A 21,717-nucleotide genomic window follows, 5' to 3' on the forward strand; every position below is an offset into this window, starting at 1 on the left:
TACTTGTACTGCAGCTTGCATTTATGAGTACTGAACACTTTGCAAACACATTTGCTGAGTACTGGATGCAACCTCCCATGAACAGTACAGCAACTTCCCTATTTACAAGAGAGGAAACTAGGCTCAGAGAGGAGAGGGGACCAGCTCAAGGTGACCCAGCACATAAATGGGAGCCCAGGATTCGGACCTAGGGGGGTCTGATTTCAGACCTGGGCTCCAAGCCCTTCCTGTTTAGATAATCTGGAACCCAATGAGACTCTCTCACTCTCTCACCATTGGTGATGCAGGAAACTGCCCTGCCTCCTCCCAGCCAAACTCCTCCAAGGAGTGGTCTACACTCACATCTGCACTTGCTGTCTCTGCTTCCTTACCTCCCACCTCCTGTATGCTTCCAAAACTCCTCTCACTAACGGCACCAGTGACCTTACGATTTGCTGGTCCCACAGTCTCACACAAGCCCTCATTTAGTCACTCTCACAGGTAAGTCTTCATGAATCATTCCCTCCTTCTTGAAAGTCATTTGTCTCTTGACTTAAAGGCTGTACTATCACTGTCTCCTGCCTTATCCCTAAATGTCTCCCACGGCTTTGCCCTAGGTCCCTAGCCACTGTCATTCTGTATACTGTGCCTGGACCATCCATCACACTCACATGTAGGGTTTTGGTTCCATTTGGCACACTCCCACCTCAGGACCTTTGCACTTGCTGTCTGCTCTACCCAGAGCACTATTACCACAGATACACATGTGGATTGTTCCTTTACTTCATTTATATTTCTGCGCTATCCTTGTGCAAGTCAGAGCAATGCCCTACCCTTCTCCAGAAAACTACACTTCCCGGGTTCCCTGGCACACTGGCTTCCTATTAGTCTCACCCAATGAGAGGCACTGGAGGGAGACTGGAGAGTGGGGAGGAAGGGAGAGGCCAGGGTATTTCTTCTCTCTCTTTCTGCTTAGGGTGGGGGTGTGTATTCTGACGGCGGCCATACTTACTCCATGATCCCATGATCCCAGCTCCCACACAAGAAACTTTTCTTCATCACACTACCCTTTTGTCATGTGCCTCCAGTAGCTTTGTGCTGTGGTTTATTCCTGATCATCCCATCAGTTTGGCTTCTCAACTCTTCCATCTCACACTTAACCAATTCTCTATATTAAATTTCCTCTCTTTGAAACACCTAGACTGGTTTGTTTCCCTGATTGGACTCTGAGCAATTTGGCTACTGTCTCCTGAAAGACATCCCCTGGCCACCTCATCTACAACAGCAACCCCTCTGCCCCCGTCCCCTACTCTGCTCTATTTTTCTGAACAACATTTATCACCATGTGACATTATATTATACTTCTATTTGTTTATGGTTTGTCTCTTCCACTAGACTTTCAGTTCCGCAAGGGCTCCTACATGTCTGTGTTTTTTACAGCCTCATCCCTAGGGCTTAGCACAGTGACTGGCACATAGTAGGTGCTCAAGAAATTGTTTATTGACTGACTAAATGAATCTACAGCTGAGGCTCCCAAAAGCATTTCTGCAGCCCAGATCTCCATCTAGAGCTCAAACCCCTATACCCATCTGCTTCTTGGACATCTCCACTTGTGTGTTTCACAGGACTAATAGCACATGACAGCCGCCAGAACAACCTCAATCAAAAGGCAAGGGCTTCCCTGGTGGCGCAGTGGTTGAGAGTCCGCCTGCCGATGCAGGGGACGCGGGTTCGTGCCCCGGTCCGGGAAGATCCCACGTGCCGCGGAGCGGCTGGGCCCGTGAGCCATGGCCGCTGAGCCTGCGCGTCCGGAGCCTGTGCTCCGCAACGGGAGAGGCCACAACAGTGAGAGGCCCACGTACCGCAAAAAAAAAAAAAAAAAAAAAGACAGGCAGTACCGAGTATCGGTGATGAAGTGGAGAAACTTAAACTGCTTTCTAGTGGGAACATAAAATGCTGCAACTACTTTAAGAAACAATTTAGCAGTTTCTTAAAATGTAAACTGAAATTTACCATAAGATGCAACAATTCCATCTACCCAAGAGAAATGAAAGCATATGTCCATGGAAAGACTTGCATGTGAATAATCATAACAGCATTGTTCCCAATGAATGAAACAATTCACATGCTCATCAACTGGTGAATGGATAAACAAACTGTGGTACATGCATACAATGGAATGTCGTTCAACGATAAAAAGGAACGAACTACTGATACATGCTACAGCATGGATGGACCTCAAAAATATTTTCCTAAGTGAAAGAAGGCAGACACAAAAGGCCACACTTTGTATGAGTAGTTTACACAAAATGTCCAGAGAAAGCAAATATATAGAGACAGAAATTAGATTAGTGATTGCCTGGAACTGGGGATGGGGTGGGGATGGCATGAGGGATCTTTTTTTTTTTTTTTGCGGTACGCGGGCGTCTCACTGTTGTGGCCTCTCCCGTTGCGGAGCACAGGCTCCGGACGCGCAGGCTCAGCGGCCATGGCTCACGGGCCCAGCCGCTCCGCGGCACGTGGGATCTTCCCGGACCGGGGCACGAACCCGTATCCCCTGCAGGCGGACTCTCAACCACCGCGCCACCAGGGAAGCCCCCGGCATGAGGGATCTTTTGCGAGTGATGGAAATGTTCTAAAACTGGATTGGGGTGATGTTTGTACAACTCTGCAAATTTACTAAAAGTCATTGAGTAGCACACTTAAACAGGTGGATTTAATGGTATATAAATTATATCTCAATAAAACTGTTTAAAAGGAGGAATATACCTAAACTTTCCCTGCAAGTTCCCGCCCCCCAGGAGCCCTGCACTGACATGAGAATGAGTCCTTCCTTAAATTTTGCACCCTAGATTTCTTGCTTGCCTCACCCTGGTCCTGGACCAAATGTACCCACAGTTAGAAACTACAGATAGTGCCCCTCTCACCTTCCTTCTCTTTCCCTACTCCATTCAAATTATCACCAATGCCAGCTGAAATTGATGTAGAAATATCTCCAGAAAGAGTCCCTTTCTCACCGTCACCATCATTACTCTAAACATCGTGTTGGGGAGTGCTACAAATTGAATGCCTGTATCCCTCCCCAAATTCATATGTTGAAAGCTAATCCCCAATGTGATAGTATTTGGAGATGAAGTCTCTGGGAGGTGATTAGTTCAAGAGGGTGGAGCCCTCATGTATGGGATTAGTGCCCTTATACAGAGACCCCCCCCCCCCAGAGAGCTCCCTCTCCCTTCCATCATATGAGAAGACACCAAGAAACTGGTCCTCACCAGACACCAAACCTGACAGCACTTTCACTTTGGTCCTGGACTTCCCTAAATCCAGAACTGTGAGAAATAGATTTCTGTTGTTCATAAGCCACCTGGTCTATGGTATTCTATTATAGCAACCTGAACACACTAAGGCCAGGTGCCATTAAAAGAAATTTTTTTCCCCTGACCTGAAAATGATCAGGAGGAAAAAAGTTCATAACTCTCAGAAACAATAACAATAGTTGCTAAGGTTTATTGAGTACTTATGAGCTCGGCACCATCTGCAACAATGTACATGTAATAACTCATTTAACCCTCAGAATACCACTGTGAAGTAGATTGGGTTAAATTCCATTTTTTTTAATGAGGAAATAGTGGCACAGAGATGCTAAGAAACTTTTCCCAGCCCCCAGGAATCTATCCCAGACAGTCAGGCTCCAGAGTCTGGAGCCTGTTCCTGGGTCATTTGGCCCTATTCAAAGGGGAAAGAATAAATGTTGATCCCTACCTCAAGCCACATACAAAAATCAATTCCATGTAGATGTTACATCAAAATGGGAGAGATAATAAATCTTTTAGAAGTAAATCTAGAAGAATATCTTCATTACTCTGAGGCAGGCAGAGATTTCTAAAACAGGACACTAACAAGCATTAACCCTGAAGGAAAAACAGTTATTATTTAAACTACATTCAAATTAAGAAATTCTATTTATCAAAGACATCACTAAGAGAATGAAAAGACAAGCTACATAGCAGGAGAAGATATTTGCAATCCTATGTCCAACAAATAACTGATATCCTCATTTTTAATTTATGTAAAAGGGAGAGAAACACAGATATAAAATTTGGATGTATAAAAACACATGTTCTTACAAATTAATAAGAAAAAGGCAGACAACCTAATAGAGAAATGGGCAAAAGACTTGAGCAGGCATTTCACAAAAGGGGATACTCAAGTGGTCAATAAGCATGTGAAAAGGTATTTAAATATTAGTCATCAGGAAATGTAAATTAAATACAAAATGTGATACCACTAAACACCCATCAGAATGTCTAAAGTGAAACAGAAAGACAACACCAACTGTTGGTGATGATGTAGAGCAACTCAAATGCCCAGACACTGCTAGTGAGAGAGTAAATGGGTAAACTCTTTGAAGAGTCTTTGGAACTTTCGAAGGCTGTTCAGCAGTTATCTCCTGAAGTTCAATATATTCCTCCCCTATGACTCAGCAATTCTACTCCTCGCTATATACACTTGAGTCTCACTATTTGTGGGTTCCATAGTGTCAAACTCGCCTACTCACTACAATTTATTTGTAACCCCCAAGTCAATTCTCATGGGGCTTTTGTGGTGATTCACGGACATCCACAGGGTAGCAAAAACTTGAGTCACTGACACACAGGTTCCCAATGGAGATCCACCACAGCCATGCTCTGGCCTTTTTGTTTTAGCTCTCATAACTGTAATCAAGTGTCTTTTTCACAGTCTACTTAGTGCCAAAATTTTCACATTCTCGTGCTTTTTATTGGTGATCTCGCTATTTTAAGTGGCCCCATGCACAGTGCTAGGTTCTGTCTAGTGCTCTAGGCACAAGAAGGTTGTAACATGTCTTCCAGAAAAAATACAACTTGTCGATAAGTTTCACTCAAGCATGAGTTATAGTGCCTTTGGCAGTGAGTTTGTTGCCAATGAATCAACAGTGTATATGAAATAAGGTGTTTTTAAACAGAAACATTCATAAAAGAAGGTTGCATATTCTTTGGTCAACAAAAATGTCGTGACCAGAAGCTTGCAAGAATCTAACCCCACGATGATTCAGTATTCACTAATTCAGTATTCACTAATTCTTTATAGAACATAATTACTGCGAATAGAGAATCTACTGTACACATATACCAAACAGAAGTGTGAACAAGCATTCACTAAAGACACGTGTCAGAGTGTTTATTTCAGCGCAGTTTGTGTCAGCCACAAACTTCACCAGCCCAAATGCCAAGAAACAGTAGAATGGATATACCACATGCGATATAGCCACACAACGGAACACCATAAAGCAACAAAAACAGAGAATCAATCACAAAACAATAATACGGAGGAATCTTACAAACATTATGTGGAGCAAAAGAAGCTGGGCACAAAAACTACATGCTTAATGACTTCATTAAGTTACAAAGCAGGTCAAACCAGTGCAGAGTGAGAGATATTAGCTTAGCTGTTACTCTTGAGGGGGCAGGTGGCAACTAGAAGGAGGATGAGGAGGTTTCTGGATTCTTGCAAAGTTCTGTTTCTTGACCTCGTACATTATGTCACTTCAAGACAAGTTATCAAGCTGCACCTTTATGATTTGCATACTTCTTTGTAGCTATGTTTTATGTCAAGAAGGAAGTTTACTCAAAAATATGAATTAAGGTATCAAGTATAAAACATAAGGGTCATTTCTGTTTGATGTGCAGCAGGTAAAAATGCTAGAAGTTCCAGTAGAAAAGCTAGAAAACGTAAACCAAGCAAAACTCACTGTCCTTTGTAAGAAGCCAAGTGGTCTCTGTCAACCAACTCTGCCTTCTTGGTCTCCACAGTATTTCATTCACACAGAGGAAAGGCATGAATTTACGTCTGCACATACACAGCTTTGCATCCCTTGGAACACAAATGGTGTTAATCTTCTAGCCTATGCCTGCTTTTCGTTTTTTGCTCGGTTACAGCAAATGTTTGGAAATGGTGTTGAATTCTCCCTGGAATTCTCTCTCTTGCCATCTCTGCTTTCCTGCCTGCTTCAGAATTCCAAGAGGAGATTCCAAAGGAGACAGTAGTCCTGGCTGAGGACCTTGGACACCAGACAATGAGAGGTACATACCCCCTGTCCTCCCCCAAATATCAGTCCTACTATGCCTCTGGCTGTCACCAACTTGCCTCAGGTCTTGTTAGCTCCTGAAATAATTCTGTCTTCACACCTTTATTGTCCCTACTCTAGTTTCAGTCAAAGGATCTGTCCCTCACACAAATCCAACCATGTCTCGTTCCTGGCTTTAAAACCTTCTATTTAAACAACAAAAAAGCAAACATCCCAGTTTTGAAAAGGAACAAAGGACTTGACTAGACATTTCTCCAAAGAAGATATACAAATGGCCAATAAACACATGAAAAGATGCTCAGCATCGCTAACTCTTAATAAAATGCAAATCAAAGCCACGATGAAGAACCACCTTACACCCCTTAGGATGAGCCAGGATCAAAAAGTCAAATACTAACAAGTGTTAGTGAGGATGTGGAGAAAATGGAACCCTTGTGCACTGTCGGTGGGAGCGGAAAACGGTCCAGACACTGTGGAAAATGGTATGCATATTCCTCAGGAAGTTAAACACATTATTATCATACAATCCAGAAGACCCACCTCTGGGTATACACCCAAGAGTTAGAAGCAAGGTCTTGAAGAGATATTAGCACACTCATGCTCCTAGCAGCATTATTCACAATAGCCAAAGGTGGAAGCAGCCTAAATGTCTATTGAAGGATAAATGGATAAACGAAATGTGTTCCAACCATACAATGAAACAGTATTCAGCCTTAAAAAGGAAGGAAATTCTGACACCTGCTACAACATGGATGAACCTAGAGGACATTATCCTCAGTGAAATAAATAAACCAAAAAGACAAACACTGCATGATTCCACCCATGTGAGGTCCCTAGAGGAGTCAAATTCATAGAGACAGAAAGTAGAATGAAGATTGCCAGGGGCTGGGGGTAGAGGATGGGGAGTTGTTGTTTAGTGGGTAGAATTTCAGTTTCGCAAGATGAAAAGAGTTCTGGAGACGGATGGTGGTAATGCTTGCACCACAATGCAAATGTACTTAATGCTACTGAATTGTACACTTAAAAATGGTTAAGATGGTAAATTTTATATTCTGTGTATTTTGACACAATTTAAAAAACGCTTTTATTTAAACACACACACACACACACACACACACACCCTTACTTGGCCCTGAGAACGATTCCACAGTGGGCTGTGTCGCACCCCTCCACTTCCCCAGTACCTCGCTCGGTGTCATTCACATAGGAATTACTAGAGAAATTAGGACTAGAAAGAATCTGGCTCATCATGTGCTCCCCGTGTATTTTTCTTGGGAACAACCAGGATCCTCTCAGCACCTAAAAGGTAAGAAGGTATCTGCCATCTCACTCAATCGCGTCAACCGACTTTGCCTCTTGGTTTCTTTCTTCTCACGCTGCGACACCCTGTCTTCTCATCTGTTAAGCAGGGCTTAGATGCTAACAGGCACTGAGACCCTCCTGGGTTTCCCAGAAGCAACACAAGTCAGTTTCTGCACACAGACTTCATGGAACCTATTCTGACTCCTCTCTGTTCCTCTGGCTTCTCCTTGATTTGTGGCTGAGCTCTGCATGGATGAGGTTGTGAGACATACCAGGCTTCCGCTCTGGGAGTAAAGATATGTCAATGTTCTTGGACAAGAGTTCCTGAAAAATGGGAACAAAATCTCCTGCCCTTGTCACAACTCCCTTCTCCCCAGCACAGCCAGGCTCAACTTTAGAGAAGTTAAATCTTCCATCCCAGTCCTTGAGAGCTCCAGCAGCCACCCAGCCTTGGTGTCCAGTATAAGGCTCAAAACACAGAAGGCTCACAATGGACGCTTTCTAAATGAATACGTGAGCGCATGAATAAATGAAAAGAGCAAGTTACTGCCTCCCAGGCACTGACACTGAATTCTGGGGACACGGAGTCATTGCCAACACCAACTGCTGCGATTATGAGAAATCCACACACGCCCACATGGTCAACCTGTATGGACACAGAGTCACTGTGCCCACGCACCCACAAACATGTCCCTAAACATACACACACACACACCCATGGACACTACAGACACACTCCTATAGGGCCAGAGTTACAGTGAGGTGAGTCATACAAGAGCAGAGGTAGATCCTGCCTGTATTTAAATTTTGATATTTTGTTCATCATGGATCTTTTGCATTAATTTTGAGTTTCTTAAAATATTGCATTAAAATAGTATTTATCTTGGTCTCTGAGGCTTTGGGCGCTCCCTTCAATCTTGCACCCAAGGCAAGTGCCCCGTTTGCTTCACACCCTGATCAGGACCCTGGCTGACACACATACCCAGGGGCATCTGCCCACACGTCTTCCCCAGAGTCCCAGGGACGTACACAGTCTCTGAACAAACCTCATTCTACCACTAGGTGTCGCCCCAGCTCCTTCATCTTCGGCTCAGCATCGACACCACCATTCCTTAGGAAGAAAATGTCCAGTTCGCTTATTATCTGGGAGTCCTCAAGATTTCCTTTTACTTCCATCCACCTGGGACATTTACATTTTCTAAAGGCGCCCTGGGGGAAACAGCATCTTAACCTCAAATAGTGGTGCCCTGCAATGGTGGAATTTTAGGCACAGATGAAGAAGATGGGTTTTCCTGATGCCTCTGATCCAGGAGCTGTGGTTGACTTGAAATGGGTATGGGATAGCTCAAGGGGAGAGTTGTTCCCCCGACCCTCCCTTGACACAAGAGTTCCACTGTTTGAGAAAGAAAGAGATTCTGTGGGAGGAGGAGGGGGATTCATCCATTCATTCAACAGATATTTGTTGAGAACCTACTATGTGCCAGGCTCTGCTGTAGACATTGAGGATACAACAGAGACCACTGGACCCTGATGAGCTGCCCCTCTAAGGGAAGACAGACAATAGGTGAAGAAACAAATCCTGGAAATGTAGTGACAAAGCCTATGAAGAAAAATAACACAGAGTAAGAGCTCAGAAAGTGGCGGTGGGAGGTTATTTTTGATGGCCTCTCAGAGGAGGTGACATTTAAGCAGAAAGAGAGGGAGGAAGTTGAGTAGTTACCTGGGGGATCAGTGTCCCAGGCAGAGGAAATGCAAAGTGCAAAGGTCCTGAGGCATGCATTGTAAACTGAGCTACTCCTCTTGTCCCATCCTGTGGGGACCCCAGGAAAGAGGTGACCCCAAACCCAGATAGTACCAAAGATGTAGCTAGATCTTTTTGTTGTCGTTGTAAATGTATTTATTTTATTTATTTATTTTTGGCTGCATTGGGTCTTCGTTGCTAAGCGTGGGCTTTCTCTAGTTGTGGCGAGCGGGGCTTCGTTGCAGTGCACGGGCTTCTCATTGCGGTGGCTTCTCTTGTTGCGGAGCACGGGCGCTAGGCTCACAGGCTTCAGTAGTTGTGGTGCGCAAGCTCAGTAGTTGTGGCTTGCGGGCTGCAGAGTGCAGGCTCAGTAGATGTGGTGCACAGGCTTAGTTGCTCCGCTGCATGTGGGATCTTCCCAGATCAGGGCTCGAACCTGTGTCCGGTGCATTGGCAGGCGGATTCTCAACCACTGTGCCACCAGGGAAGCCCTGTAGCTAGATCTTAAGGAGGACTTCCCAGTGGTCAGGAAGGGACCATCTTTCCCACGGGTAAGGTGGAGGGCCTTGGACCTGTCAAGCTCTCTGGCAGCTCCAGACCCTGGAGGGATGGACAACTTCTCTGACAGGTCCCACTCCCCTGTTCTCAGGGTCAAATCCAAACTGCTGTCCACGGCCCACAAGTTCCCACTTGGTCGGTCCCTCCTGGTTTCCCTGGCCTCATCTCCCCCCAACTCCCCCTTCACTCACACCTATCCAGCCACACCAGCCTCTCTGCTACTCCCCAAACATACCATACTTGTTCCCACTTTCAGGGCCTTTGCACTTGCTATTTCTGCTTTGAATTCTCCTCTCCTGGATACAGAAGGCATCCTTCTCTCACTTCCTTCAAGTGTCGCCTCAAATACCACCTTCTTAGAGACACCGCCTCTACCACACCTGCTAAAATAGCCCCCCACTGCACCACCATCACACTTTAATCCCCTTTGCCCTGTTTATTATTCTTCAGGCCACTTGCATTGTATTATATATTGATTTAGCTGTTGATATTGTATTATATATTTATTCGATTCTTGTCTGTCTCTCCTGCAACAAGGTCAGCTCCAGGAGGGCAGGGATTTGATGACTTGGCTCATGGCTATATCTCCAATGCTTCATCATATCTGCTGAATGAATGGACAAATGAATGATTTCTAGAAAGGACACCTGGTGGAGACCAGGGCCCATCAAGGACCGAGGAGGGGGTTCTGGGAAGTGATGGAGGGGACGGAGATGGGACAGAGCATCCATTCTCCAGACCTCTTCCTTCCCTGGGGCGCCAGGCTGGGTGGGCAAGCTGGGGCACGCAACACTGTAGTGCCCATGGCCGCCTGGAGGCACTGTAGTTGGTGGCAGGACCCTACCAGTCTCACCCCACCTGATTACTCCAGCTTAGCTCCGCCCCACCGGCCATTTAGCCCCACCTCCACTGAACCCACTTTAGTCCCACCCCCTAAAGAGCCTGGTATGGCTCTCGTGCATCTTTATGTTAGCCCTGCCCCCAAGCGTCTCCCACCCTCCTCTGGGGTCACCCAACATCACCTCTCACTGCACTCTCCCACACCCTTAGGCAATCTTGGAGAACGAACAGGATATCTAGAGTTTCCTAGGGGCCGGCAGGGTTGGAGGAAAATCCCCAGGTAGTGGCTTCAAGGATCCTCCTTGGAGACCCAATTCAACTTCACTCCTGGTGCATTTTTATGCACCATTCTCTCAAGTGTATACCTCTTTCGGTCTCTCATCTCTCGCTCAGCTGACTCTCTTTACTTCTTTGGGGCTCACATATCAGTTGAGCACCCAGTGTGTGTGGCCTGATGCTTGGCTCTGAGCACACTTCCCATCCCAGCCCGTATGTGGGTCCTGAGATAGGGACACAGAGGAGTGAGGGAGGGGACCTCACGAGGTCTCCTTGTAGCCTGGAAATCTTTCTATCTAGAGTCTGATCTCCATCCCTCCCAATAGCCCCCCTCAGGGTGGGTACAAGGTTCTGATTCTTCTCTTGGCCAGGAAAGAGAAGGTGCCAGGACTGTTTTTCCTCTGAGCTTCTACCCAGAAACCCTCCTAGTGTTTACACAGGCACTGTTCACACCCATGGAGTGGACTATTTAACAAGAGGGTAAATGTGTGGGCTAAGGAGCCGGACTGCCTTGGTTCAATCCTAGCTCTGCCACTCCCAAGCTGTCTGAGCTTAAGCAAGTGACCTAACTTTTCTGTGCCTCGGCCCCCACCATCTGTAAAATGAAGGTAAGCTGCTCAGAGGATTAAATGTCTTAGTTCATTCGGTGTGCTTGAAACAGTGCCCAGCATGTAATAAGCACCTAATAAGTGTTAGCTGTTATTATAATTATTTTATTATTTTGGAGAACTTAGGGGGCTCCCACCCCCAAGATGGAGGAGGAAGGAGGTTTCCCAATAGCATTAGAAAGCTGGGACCACCCCCCCACATTTTGAAAAGCCCCCATCTCTTGCCCAAGAGATGAGGTACCATGGAGAGGGAGACGTGCTCCTGTGGAAGCATGTAGTGTGCAAGGCACCAACACACACACACGGATGTACACGTTCGCACACACAGCCCTTGCCCCGCACACCCGCTTTTAGAGTGACTTAGGCACAGAATGACACGTGGTTACCCAAAGCTGCCACACAGCCACTCACCTGGTCACCCACATTTTGTACAACACCCGGGCAGATGGGCCAGGGTCATGGGGACACTGACACACACCGTCCTTTATACACAGCCACAGCTGCCCACATACCGCTGGGATTAATACAGTCCTCACTTGCTGTCACACAGCCGGTCACACACAGATACACAACTCCCGGTCTCAGGCTCACAAGTCTTCCTCATCGGCCCTCCAAGTCACAGCCTCCCACTGTCACATACAGACTCTGCCTCAGGTACAAACACCCTCCCCCAATCATGCCCCAGGTCATGCACGGTTGGGCACACCTGCACAGCCACACACGCAAACTCTCAGTCACACCCAGCTGTGACACACAGGCACACACGTTTACCCAGCACCCTCCAGCACTTCACACACGTCCCCGTCAGTCACTCACACGTGAGTCCCGCCCCCTTGCCCACCTTGGGGGTGCGGGCGAGGAGTGGGGGGCTATAAAAGCCGGGCACCTCCTGCCATGATGGGGGAAGTGAAGGATAAGCGACACACAAGGCCCCCTGAAGTCCCCCCACGACCTCACTTAGCTCGAGCGAGATGGCGGGTGTGGGCTCCGGGTCACCGAGAGGTTGAGAACCCCAAAGCTGGGATCAGCTTGTCTTCCAAACCATCCCACTTCTGAGGCTGGATCTGAAGCTCCCCTTCCCATTCCCAAAGCCAGGGTGGACGTCCCAGCCCCTCCCTCGCCGCGACGCCCCCTCCCTCGCAGCCGCGGGGGGCTCATGGAGCCCCCAGTCCCGTTTCTGCGGGGCCCCCTGAGCCCCCGCCCCTTCTGGAGCCCTCTGCGCCCGCACCTGCCTGCCGGGCCCCTACCTGTCCGGCGAGGCCTGAACACAGCAGCAGCAGCAGCGGCAGCGGCAGCGGCGGCGGCGGCGGCGGCGGGACCGTGAGCGGCCACATGACGTGCCCCCGGCCCGGCGTCCCGTTCCCCGCCCGCCCTAGCGACGCCTCGGCACGGGGACCGCCACCAGGCGCTACCCCGCCCGCCGGGCCGGGCGACCCTATGCCGCCGCCTCCCCGGCCTCGCGGGCGGATGGGATTCCGCCCCACCCCCGCCCCTCGCTCGCTCCGAGTCTTTGTTGCGGGCTCCGCCCCCCGCCCCGCCCCCAGCTCGTCTTAGGGCACCGAAGGAGCGGGGTCTGGGGTCGGCGAAGCGGGGCGGGGGGAAGCCGGCACCCGAGAGGGTAGCTGGGATTGCGACCCAGAACCCCAAGGCCAATCTGGGGGTGGCTCATGGAGATGGGGACGGTGAGGGGGTTCCTTCACGTGGTAGTCAATTTCACCCTCCCTGGACATTTCCCACGTTATAAATGGGGTTGGGAGAGGGATCAAGGGGCAGGGGGCGTAGGAGGAAGGCCTGGTAGCAAAGAAGAGAAATTGAGAGGCCTCCTCTTTAAAAAGCCCAGGAGTCAACAGGGAAACTGAGACAGAGTCTGTGAAATTGGGCTTCGAGGGACGGATCACTGCAGGGACGGGGGCGGAGATGGAGACAGAAAGTGAGAGACAGATACAGGGGGCGGGAGATCTCTAGACTAGGCCAAAGGGGATGGCCAGCTGGTGGGCATCTTCCTTCCCCCATCACACCTGGGACAGTCTCTGTTTCCCATTGCAATGGCAAGAGACCAGATCCTGAGAGAATCAAAATATTAAGGCCACCTCCACACGAAGCTATTTGCATATGAAGGACGTCCTTGTCCAGCCTCCGGACTTTCTCTGCCTGTCCCCCCTCATCGGTCTCCCCAGATATCTTCCCTCACCAAAGTTCCTCTATGGTTTTTTGGGTGAGGGAGCAAGCAAGTCAGGTTATAGAGAAATCAGCCATAAAATATTGGGAGTGGGGAAGCCTGGCATTTTTCCTACCCTACTGTGTGCCCTGTAGATAAGTTATGGTTTTGTCAAAGCAAGGAGAAAGAGCTTGTTATCCAATATGACCTGGGTTCGACCCTGGTTCTGTCACTTCTTGGCCATGTGACCCCAGGCAAAGAGCTTTCCTTCTCTTAGGAGACCTGTTTCCTCTTGAGGTGTTGGGGACTTCTGTGACTCATGAGTGAATAGAGCACCTAACCAGCGCCCAATCCCCAGAGGGCATTACTACAATGAAGCGTGGGGTTGAGGACACTGGCCATGGGATGTGGGACACAAAAGAGAATCTGAGCCAGGAAAGGCATCTCGTCATCTCTCTCCCTCTTTTTCCCAGATGGGAGATGATCTTTTTGCTGACTCCTCAGGCCAAGCCTGCATTAGGCATGGGATAGGAGAGGGGTATTGGTTGTTGGAACCCACGAGCTCTTGACGAAGAGTGGGCTGTGGTCAACTCGGGTGGAGGAGGGCCCTACTTGTCCCTGTCCCTTTCCTTGCCCTTGTTAGTGCTGTGTTTCAGAACCACGGACAATGTCCTCCTTGGGATTGGTCACGGAGGAGGTCATTGTATGGTCAAGCTATGGCCTGTGTTGTGTGGTTGACATGGGTCAATAGGCCCTTAGCTCCATTCCTCACCCTTCCCCTGCTCTGTTTCAGGAGAGATGGCCCCTGAAAACTACATTTCCCAGGTTCCCTTGATCCCTACAAACTACATTTCCCAGGCTGGGCTCAGGCAATGGGAAGCCTGGAGAGAGATTGGAGGACCGGAGAAAAAAAGAAGCCAGGGTATTTCTCCCTCTCTCTCCAGTTTGGGTGTCTCTGGCCGTGGCTGTTGTCTCAGCCTCTGTGGTCTCAGCCCCTCTGAGGGTCCCCACCATGGTTCACTCAGCTCCTGCCACGTGGCCGTAACTCTGGTAAACACCTCCTCCCTTTGCTGCTTCAGACCTTGGAAGGCGGTGGCTTGCTATTCTAGAGTAGATTCACCGCCCCCTATTTGCTCTTAAAGCTTAACTAACACGTCTGTAACTAAATCCCCATATTAAATTCTTGCTATTGAACTATCTGGCGTGAGCTTTGTTTTTCTGACTAGACCCTGGCCAATACATTCAGTGCTGTAGACATAACCACAGCTGTGGTCAGTGGCACTGCCAGTGGCCTGATCATGCTGTGTCAATGTTCTATTAAACCGTGATCTGCACTGCCCTCAGCATCCCGGTTCTACTGTGGTCAGCATTGTGGTCAGTACTGTGGTCTCCACTGGTCATTCTTGACTGTGCTGTGGTCAGTGTGGTGGTCAGCTTCCTGGCTGTGTGTGGCTCAGAGTCACAGTCACTGTCCTGGTCATGCTGTGGTCAGTGTTCTGACCTAGCGTTGGACAGTGACCTGGCCAGGCTATGGTCAGAATTATCGTGTTGTACTGTGGTCAGGGTCATACTCGGTGTCCCGGTTGTACGGTTGTCAGTTTCAAGATCAGCACCATGGTCAGTGCTACGATGAGCATGATGTCTGCCTTGTGCACCGTCACTGAAGAGAGATCAGCTTCTCGAGGACCTTGTACAACAAAACTGACGGACCAGGTGGCTTGGGGTCTGGTACTGCGCAGTCTGCTCTCCACAATGTGCAGAGGCAGGGGAGAAGGGCAGTGGATCCCTGCCAACTCTCGCCAGCTGGCCGTTGGGTTTTCTTAATTGATGCTTGGGCAGCCATTGGCTTTACTCACCTGTGACCCCTCTATGTGTCCAGCCAGAGGAAGAAACAGTCCAGGCCTTTGTTTTCCCATACTCTGCACAGGGCCTGACATGGAGAAGATGATCAAGAAGAATTTAATGAGTAAATGAATCTAGGCCATTCATGTCTACCCATACATTTGCTCTTGCTGACCCCTCCATATATTATTCAGGGCTCCTTTGATAGCAAGTAGCAGAAAGGCAACTTGAACTGTCTTAAACAAAAAAAGAATATCTATTAGCTCACATAACTGAAAGAAAAATCCAGAGGTAATGGAATTCAGGCATGGCTGGATCCAGGGGTTCTGTTACCTCATCAGAATTCTGTCTCTCTCCATTTATCATCTCTACTATTCTCTACAAGGGATCCCTTTTAGCCAGGAGGTGTTAAAGATAATTCCCAGGAGCTTACCTCTTCCAAGCTCAGCAACTTCAGCAAAAAGAGAGCTTGCAAAATAATGTCTCTCATTGGTCCATCCCAAGTCATGTGCCCATCCCTGAGCCAATCATGGTTTCAGAGGAATTGATTATGTGGCTTGACCAGACCTGGCTCATAGGTCAGCCCTCTGGACCCAGAAAGTGGAGTTAGCCTCATTCAATCTATATTGGATGGAAAACAAGGGAGTGAAGTGTATGTGGCACGGGGAGATATGGAACTTTTACCATTGAAAGAGGGAAAAATTCCTGTGTAAGCAAAACCCAAAGACAATGAATTGACTCTCAGCACCATCCCAACCTCCTAGTGTGCATTCCTACACTACAGAGGCTGCAAAGCTAAAAACTATGTTTTCCAGACTCCCTTGCAGCTAGATTTCTGTATGGCAATGAGATTCTATCAATTGGAAGATTGAGATGTGGGTGGGGGAAGTGGATGGAGGTCATCTTTCTATTGTGGGTTTTCCTGCAGAGATGTTACTGTCTTCAGTCACCAGTGTCACTAGCTTTTGTTGAGAGGCAGTTGCAAGTGACAATGAGGGTAGCTTCCAAATCTCTAAATTGCAACCATGGAGATGTATTTTTTTTTAAAAAAAAACAGTCTTATCAAGATGTAATTCACGTACCATACAATTCTCCCTTTAGTGTATACTTCAATGGCTTTTGGTATATTACATTATTAATTTTTTAAGTTGTAGTAAAATATAAGTATCATAAAATTTGCCATTTAAACTATCTTTCTTTCTTTTTTAAAAATATTTTATTTATTTATTTATTTGGTTGCGCTGGGTCTTAGTTGCAGAAGGCGGGTTCCTTAGTTGCGGCTCGCCAACTCTTTATTTGTAGCATGCGAACTCTTAGTTGTGGCATGCATGTGGGATCTAGTTCCCTGACAAGGGATCGACCCCGGGCCCCCTGCATTGGGAGCTCAGAGTCTTAATCACTGTGCAACCAGGGAAGTTCCATCTTTCTTCCTTCCTTCCTTCCTTCCTTCCTTCCTTTCTTCCTCTTTCTTTCTTTCCCTTCTTCTTTCTTTCTTTCCTTCTTTCTTCCACACTGCGTGGCTTGTGGGATCTTCGTTCCCCAACCCAGGGATCAAACCCAGGCCCTCAGCCGTGAAAGCACAAAGTCCTAACCACTGGACCACCAGGGAATTCCCTGAACCATTTTTAAGGGTACAATTCAGTGGTATTAATTACCTCTTCAGTGTTGTGAAACCATCAACACTATCTGTTTTCAGAACTTTTTCGTCTCCCCAAAACTCTGTAACCGTTAAACAACAACTCCTCATCTTTCCCATCCCCAACCCCTGGAACCTCTAATCTACTTTCTGTCTCAATGAATTTGCCTATCTAAGATATTTCATATAAGTGGAGTCACAAAATATTTGTCCTTTTGTGTCTAGCTTCTTTCACTTAGCATAATGCTTTTGAGGTTTATCAAAACCTTGTGGTAGGGGCTTCCCTGGTGGCGCAGTGGTTGGGAGTCCGCCTGCCGATGCGGGGGACGCGGGTTCGTGCCCCGGTCCGGGAAGATCCCACGTGCCGCGGAGCGGCTGGGCCCGTGAGCCATGGCCGCTGAGCCTGCGCGTCCGGAGCCTGGGCTCCGCGACGGGAGAGGCCACAACGGAAAAAAACCTCATGGTATGGCATGTATCAGAACTTTACTCCTTTTTATAGCTGAATAATATTCCATTGTATGGCTGGACCGGATTTTGCTTATGCATTATGGTGATGTATTTTTTTTATTTTATTGGCATATAGTTGACTTACAATGTTGTGTTAATTTCAGGTATACAGCAAAGTGATTCAGTTACACATACACATATATTCATTCTTGTTATGGTGATGTATTCTTGAAGTCAGTGGTTCCCAGTGTGTTATTCCCCACCTTCCTATGTGAATATCAGAGGCAGAAGCTCCTGGAAGGGTCAATTCAGAAGTCATGTTCTAAGTCATCCAATAGGCTTAGCCTAGAGCCCCATCCTTCTGCCTTCCAACATTTTTGTAAGCACTAGGTTCCCTGATTTTGGTCCTTATTTCCTATAGCTAAACGCTGATTGATATGTTCTTGGAATATTCATTCCCCTTACCTGTTTGGAGAAAACCTTGTCATTCATGAAGTCCTAATACCCCAGGCTATGTGCGACTACCTACTCAGGGCTGCATCTCTCTCTCTCTCCCTCTCTCTCTCTCTCTCTCTCTCTCTCTCTCTCTCTCTCTCTCACACACACACACACACACACACACACACTTTTTTTTGTTTTTTGGCTGTACTATGTGGCTTGCGGGATCTTAGTTCACGAACCAGGGGTCAAACCAATGCCCTCTGCCATAGAAGCACAGAGTTCTAACCACTGGACCACCAGGGAATTCCCTACATCTCTTTAATAACAACCATCCCCACTCATCGAGCTCCCACTAAGGACTCAACACCAGGTGAAGTCCTCTCCATGCATTATTTCCTTTAATTCTTCTTTTTTTTTTTAGTTGTGGACACGGGATCTTTGTTGCAGCACGCAGCATCTTCGTTGTCACGTGTGGGATCTTCGTTGTCGCGTGCAGGATCTTTAGTTGCAGCATGTGAACTCTTAGTTGCAGCATGTGAGATCTACTTCCCTGACCAGGGATTGAACCTGGGCTCCTTGCACTGGGAGCATGGAGGTTTAGCCACTGGACCACCAGGGAAGTCCCTATTCCCTTGAATTCTTACAACAACCCTATGAGGTAGGAATGATTATCCCCAATTTAAGAATGCAAAGTCTGAGGCTCAGAGAGGTTAGCTAACTTGACCAAGGCCACCCAGCTACAAACAGCAGACATTGGGTTCAAACCCAGTTCTGTCTGACTCAAAGCCAACCTATTGACCTCTGTAGCATGATACTGGGTTATTTGTTCTGCATCTTTCCTTTCCTATCAAATCCACATAGACAACTGAGGGTCAGTCCTCCTGGAGACCCCTTGGAGAGAGCATAGATGCTGCCCTTCATAGTTGTCCCACCAGAGGGTGAGGGAGGGAGGTATTTATTCTCCAAGTCCCACGTGTCACTGTGGGAGGCCTGCTCCCAGGGGCATCAGCTCCTCAGCATTTCTGGTTTGGCCGGAATATGAGTTGAGAAAGCCCTGAGGCTAAAGTGTGCACAGGAACCCATGAGGGCAAGGGGGATACAGGCAGGACACCGACATCATCTGCCTCGGTCCCACTTTTCAGATGGAGGAATTGAGGCTCAGAGAAATTAAGACACTTGAGCAAGGTCACAGAGAGGGTGTACAGCAGAGCTAAGACCATAATTTGGTTCGTGTTGGATTCCAGACACGAGGCTTTTTATGCTGTGGTTGCAGGGGATATCTGTTCACGTGGCAGGGGATATGTTCATGTGGCATCCAGAAGACCTGGTCCATCCCAGATGAGCTGAGCATCACCTCTTCCCCTCCCCGGCTTGCACATGCAACTCCATGGCGATCATTCCAGGCGCCCTCCAGGTCCAGGGCTCTGCTCTTCCAGTTGTTCACTCAGAATGGAGCCCAGCTCTCCTTCCATGTCCTAGGAGAGGCTCCTAAGTTCAGCCCTTGAGCCTGGGGCTTCCCCACAGACTGGCCCCACTGTTCAGCCCCATTCTTTCCTTCTCTTGGGCATTTCTCACCATGGAGCTGCATCCACCAAAGGAACTCCCTCCCCTCCAGGCATCACACACACACACACACACACACACACACACACTGACCATGTGAAAATGAGAATCTGTCCCCCAGTTGCACAGGCCTGGCCTCAAGTGAACTGACACACAAACACACAACATGGACTTAGAGTCACCCGGGGACGCTCCACCCTGATAAATGGTCCAGGCACAATGCCATGCTCAGACGGAACAGTGTCACCCAGAACCAGCACATACAACCACATGCAACACACAGCCTGATACACGTTCCAGGCAGAAGAGCCCACAGAAACCCACACACACACCCATCAAATGGTGGAATAACGTCAGAGGTGAACCAACCACAGTTACCCAAGAACCAGCACTCACAAATACATTTGATCCAACACACACACAGACCCCCGACACAAAAAACACCCAAACCCCATGGTTCAGACGCACAGCTCACACACACAGATTCATGTATGTGGAGATCTATGAAACAGACATATCGTTCATACAGTAACATGCACAAACTCACAAGACAATCACACAAAACAGGGCAGGTAGTTAAGCACAACACACAGACACAAAAAAGAGGCACACCGGGGGAGCTTCCCTGGTGGCGCAGTGGTTGAGAGTCCGCCTGCTGATGCAGGGGACACAGGTTCGTGCCCCGGTCCGGGGAAGATCGCACATGCCGCGGAGCGGCTGGGCCCATGAGCCATGGCCGCTGAGCCTGCGCGTCCGGAGCCTGTGCTCCGCAACGGGAGAGGCCACAACGGTGAGAGGCCTGCGTACTGCAAAAAAAAAAAAAAAAAAGAGGCACACTGTTTGTATAAAACCCACCCACAGACCCACAGTTCAGACACAGTCACAAAGTACAGGCAGACAGTTCACACACACCCACAGGGACCCATGACACAACACAGACACCCACAACACGCAAACCCCAGGCCGGAGCAGTGTGGGAATGAGGTTGTGAGAAGCAGGGGAGGGGGAGGGGGACCAGATGACTCAGGAGGCCTCTCTGGGGGAGGATACGGAGGAGGGAGGGCGGGTGGACAGGCAGGCGTCCAGTGCATGTGGTTCCCATTAAAGGCCTGGGAATTGAGGAATGAGCTGGCGGGACAAGGAGACCTAGCATCACTTCCCAGCCCTGCCAAGCCAGGAAGGAGAGAAGCCCTACCAAGGTTATGGGGCCGGAACTTGGCTCAGACCCACAGCAGCTCCTACCAAAAGCGGTCTACCCTGAGCCAGACCTGGCCGGGGCTCATTTCAACCCCTGCAACAGCCCTGGGAAGGGTTTCACAGGAGAGGAAAGTGAGGGGCTCAAAGGGGTTAAGCCATTGCCTGAGGTCACACAGCTAGCAAGTGGTAGAACTGGGAGTGGAGCCCAGGTCTCTGTGCAGCTGCCACCCCAGCCCCAAGGCAGATGCACAGACTCCTCCAGCTATCCACAAGCAGAGACCGGGCACTCAATCCAGGCCCAGCCTGCACTGGCTTTAGGGAAGCCCCGTTTTCAAGTAATTGAGAGTTAGGAGTAGGGTGCCTGCACAGATGGGCAGGGTTCACTGAGTGTGACTAGGGGGCCCAGATCTAGCCTGAGGGGTCAGCATCAGGGAGTGACACCAGAGTTGCAATCCGAGGGATGAGTAAGAGCTGGCAGGGCGTGGTGGGCAGAAAGAAGAGCAGGTGCAAAGGCCCTGAGGCCACAAGGTGCAGGAGGCTAGGTCTCCTGATGAGGTGTGGGGGCAAGTGAGGCCAGAACCGCAGGTACAAGAACTTGGACTTTGTCTTAGGGCTAAAAGGGAGTCTCGGGAGAGTGGTGATCTGAAAGGTACATCGTGAGGTTTGGGCAACCAGCATGAATATCCTACTCAGGATAGATGAAAATGCACCTTCTCCCTAACCCAGAATTTCCTAATTTCTTATATACTTATACACCCTAGAGATACTTACCATGTGCAACACATGCCTAGATGTTTGAAGAGGAACAAAATGGGAAGTACCTAAAAGTTTATGAGTAGGAGAACAGCTAACTCTGCTGAGGTGAGCATTTTCAAAGCAATTAAAAAGACAAGACTAGAAATACTTGTGCCTACATGGAGAAGATGAAAAAATCTCTGGCTGAACTAACAAAGCAAGTCACAAAAAAACATGTTCAGTATCGTACCAGTGTGAGATCGTTTAGAAACTTGCAAAATCATGTTG

At 48.4% G+C, this 21,717-nt stretch overlaps 1 protein-coding gene across 3 annotated transcripts in view; it reads right to left on the reverse strand.

Annotated features, from left to right (window-relative positions):
* Nucleotides 1-12,893, reverse strand: part of OLFM2 (olfactomedin 2) — a 62,929-nt gene extending 50,036 nt beyond the window's left edge. The window contains exon 1 of one of the 3 annotated variants that reach the window (XM_004277337.4): nucleotides 12,658-12,893. In XM_004277337.4, coding sequence (XP_004277385.1) covers nucleotides 12,658-12,744 — 87 coding nt within the window. In that variant the 5' untranslated portion in view covers nucleotides 12,745-12,893. Of the gene's footprint in view, nucleotides 1-8,433; nucleotides 8,457-12,638 lie in introns of those variants that run through there. The other 2 variants (XM_049708574.1, XM_033401032.2) reach the window with 2 other exon arrangements.
* Nucleotides 12,894-21,717: the final 8,824 nt, after the last annotated feature.

The sequence above is a fragment of the Orcinus orca genome, chromosome 3, assembly GCF_937001465.1.
Source record: "Orcinus orca chromosome 3, mOrcOrc1.1, whole genome shotgun sequence".
Classification (NCBI taxonomy): Eukaryota; Metazoa; Chordata; class Mammalia; order Artiodactyla; family Delphinidae; genus Orcinus; species Orcinus orca.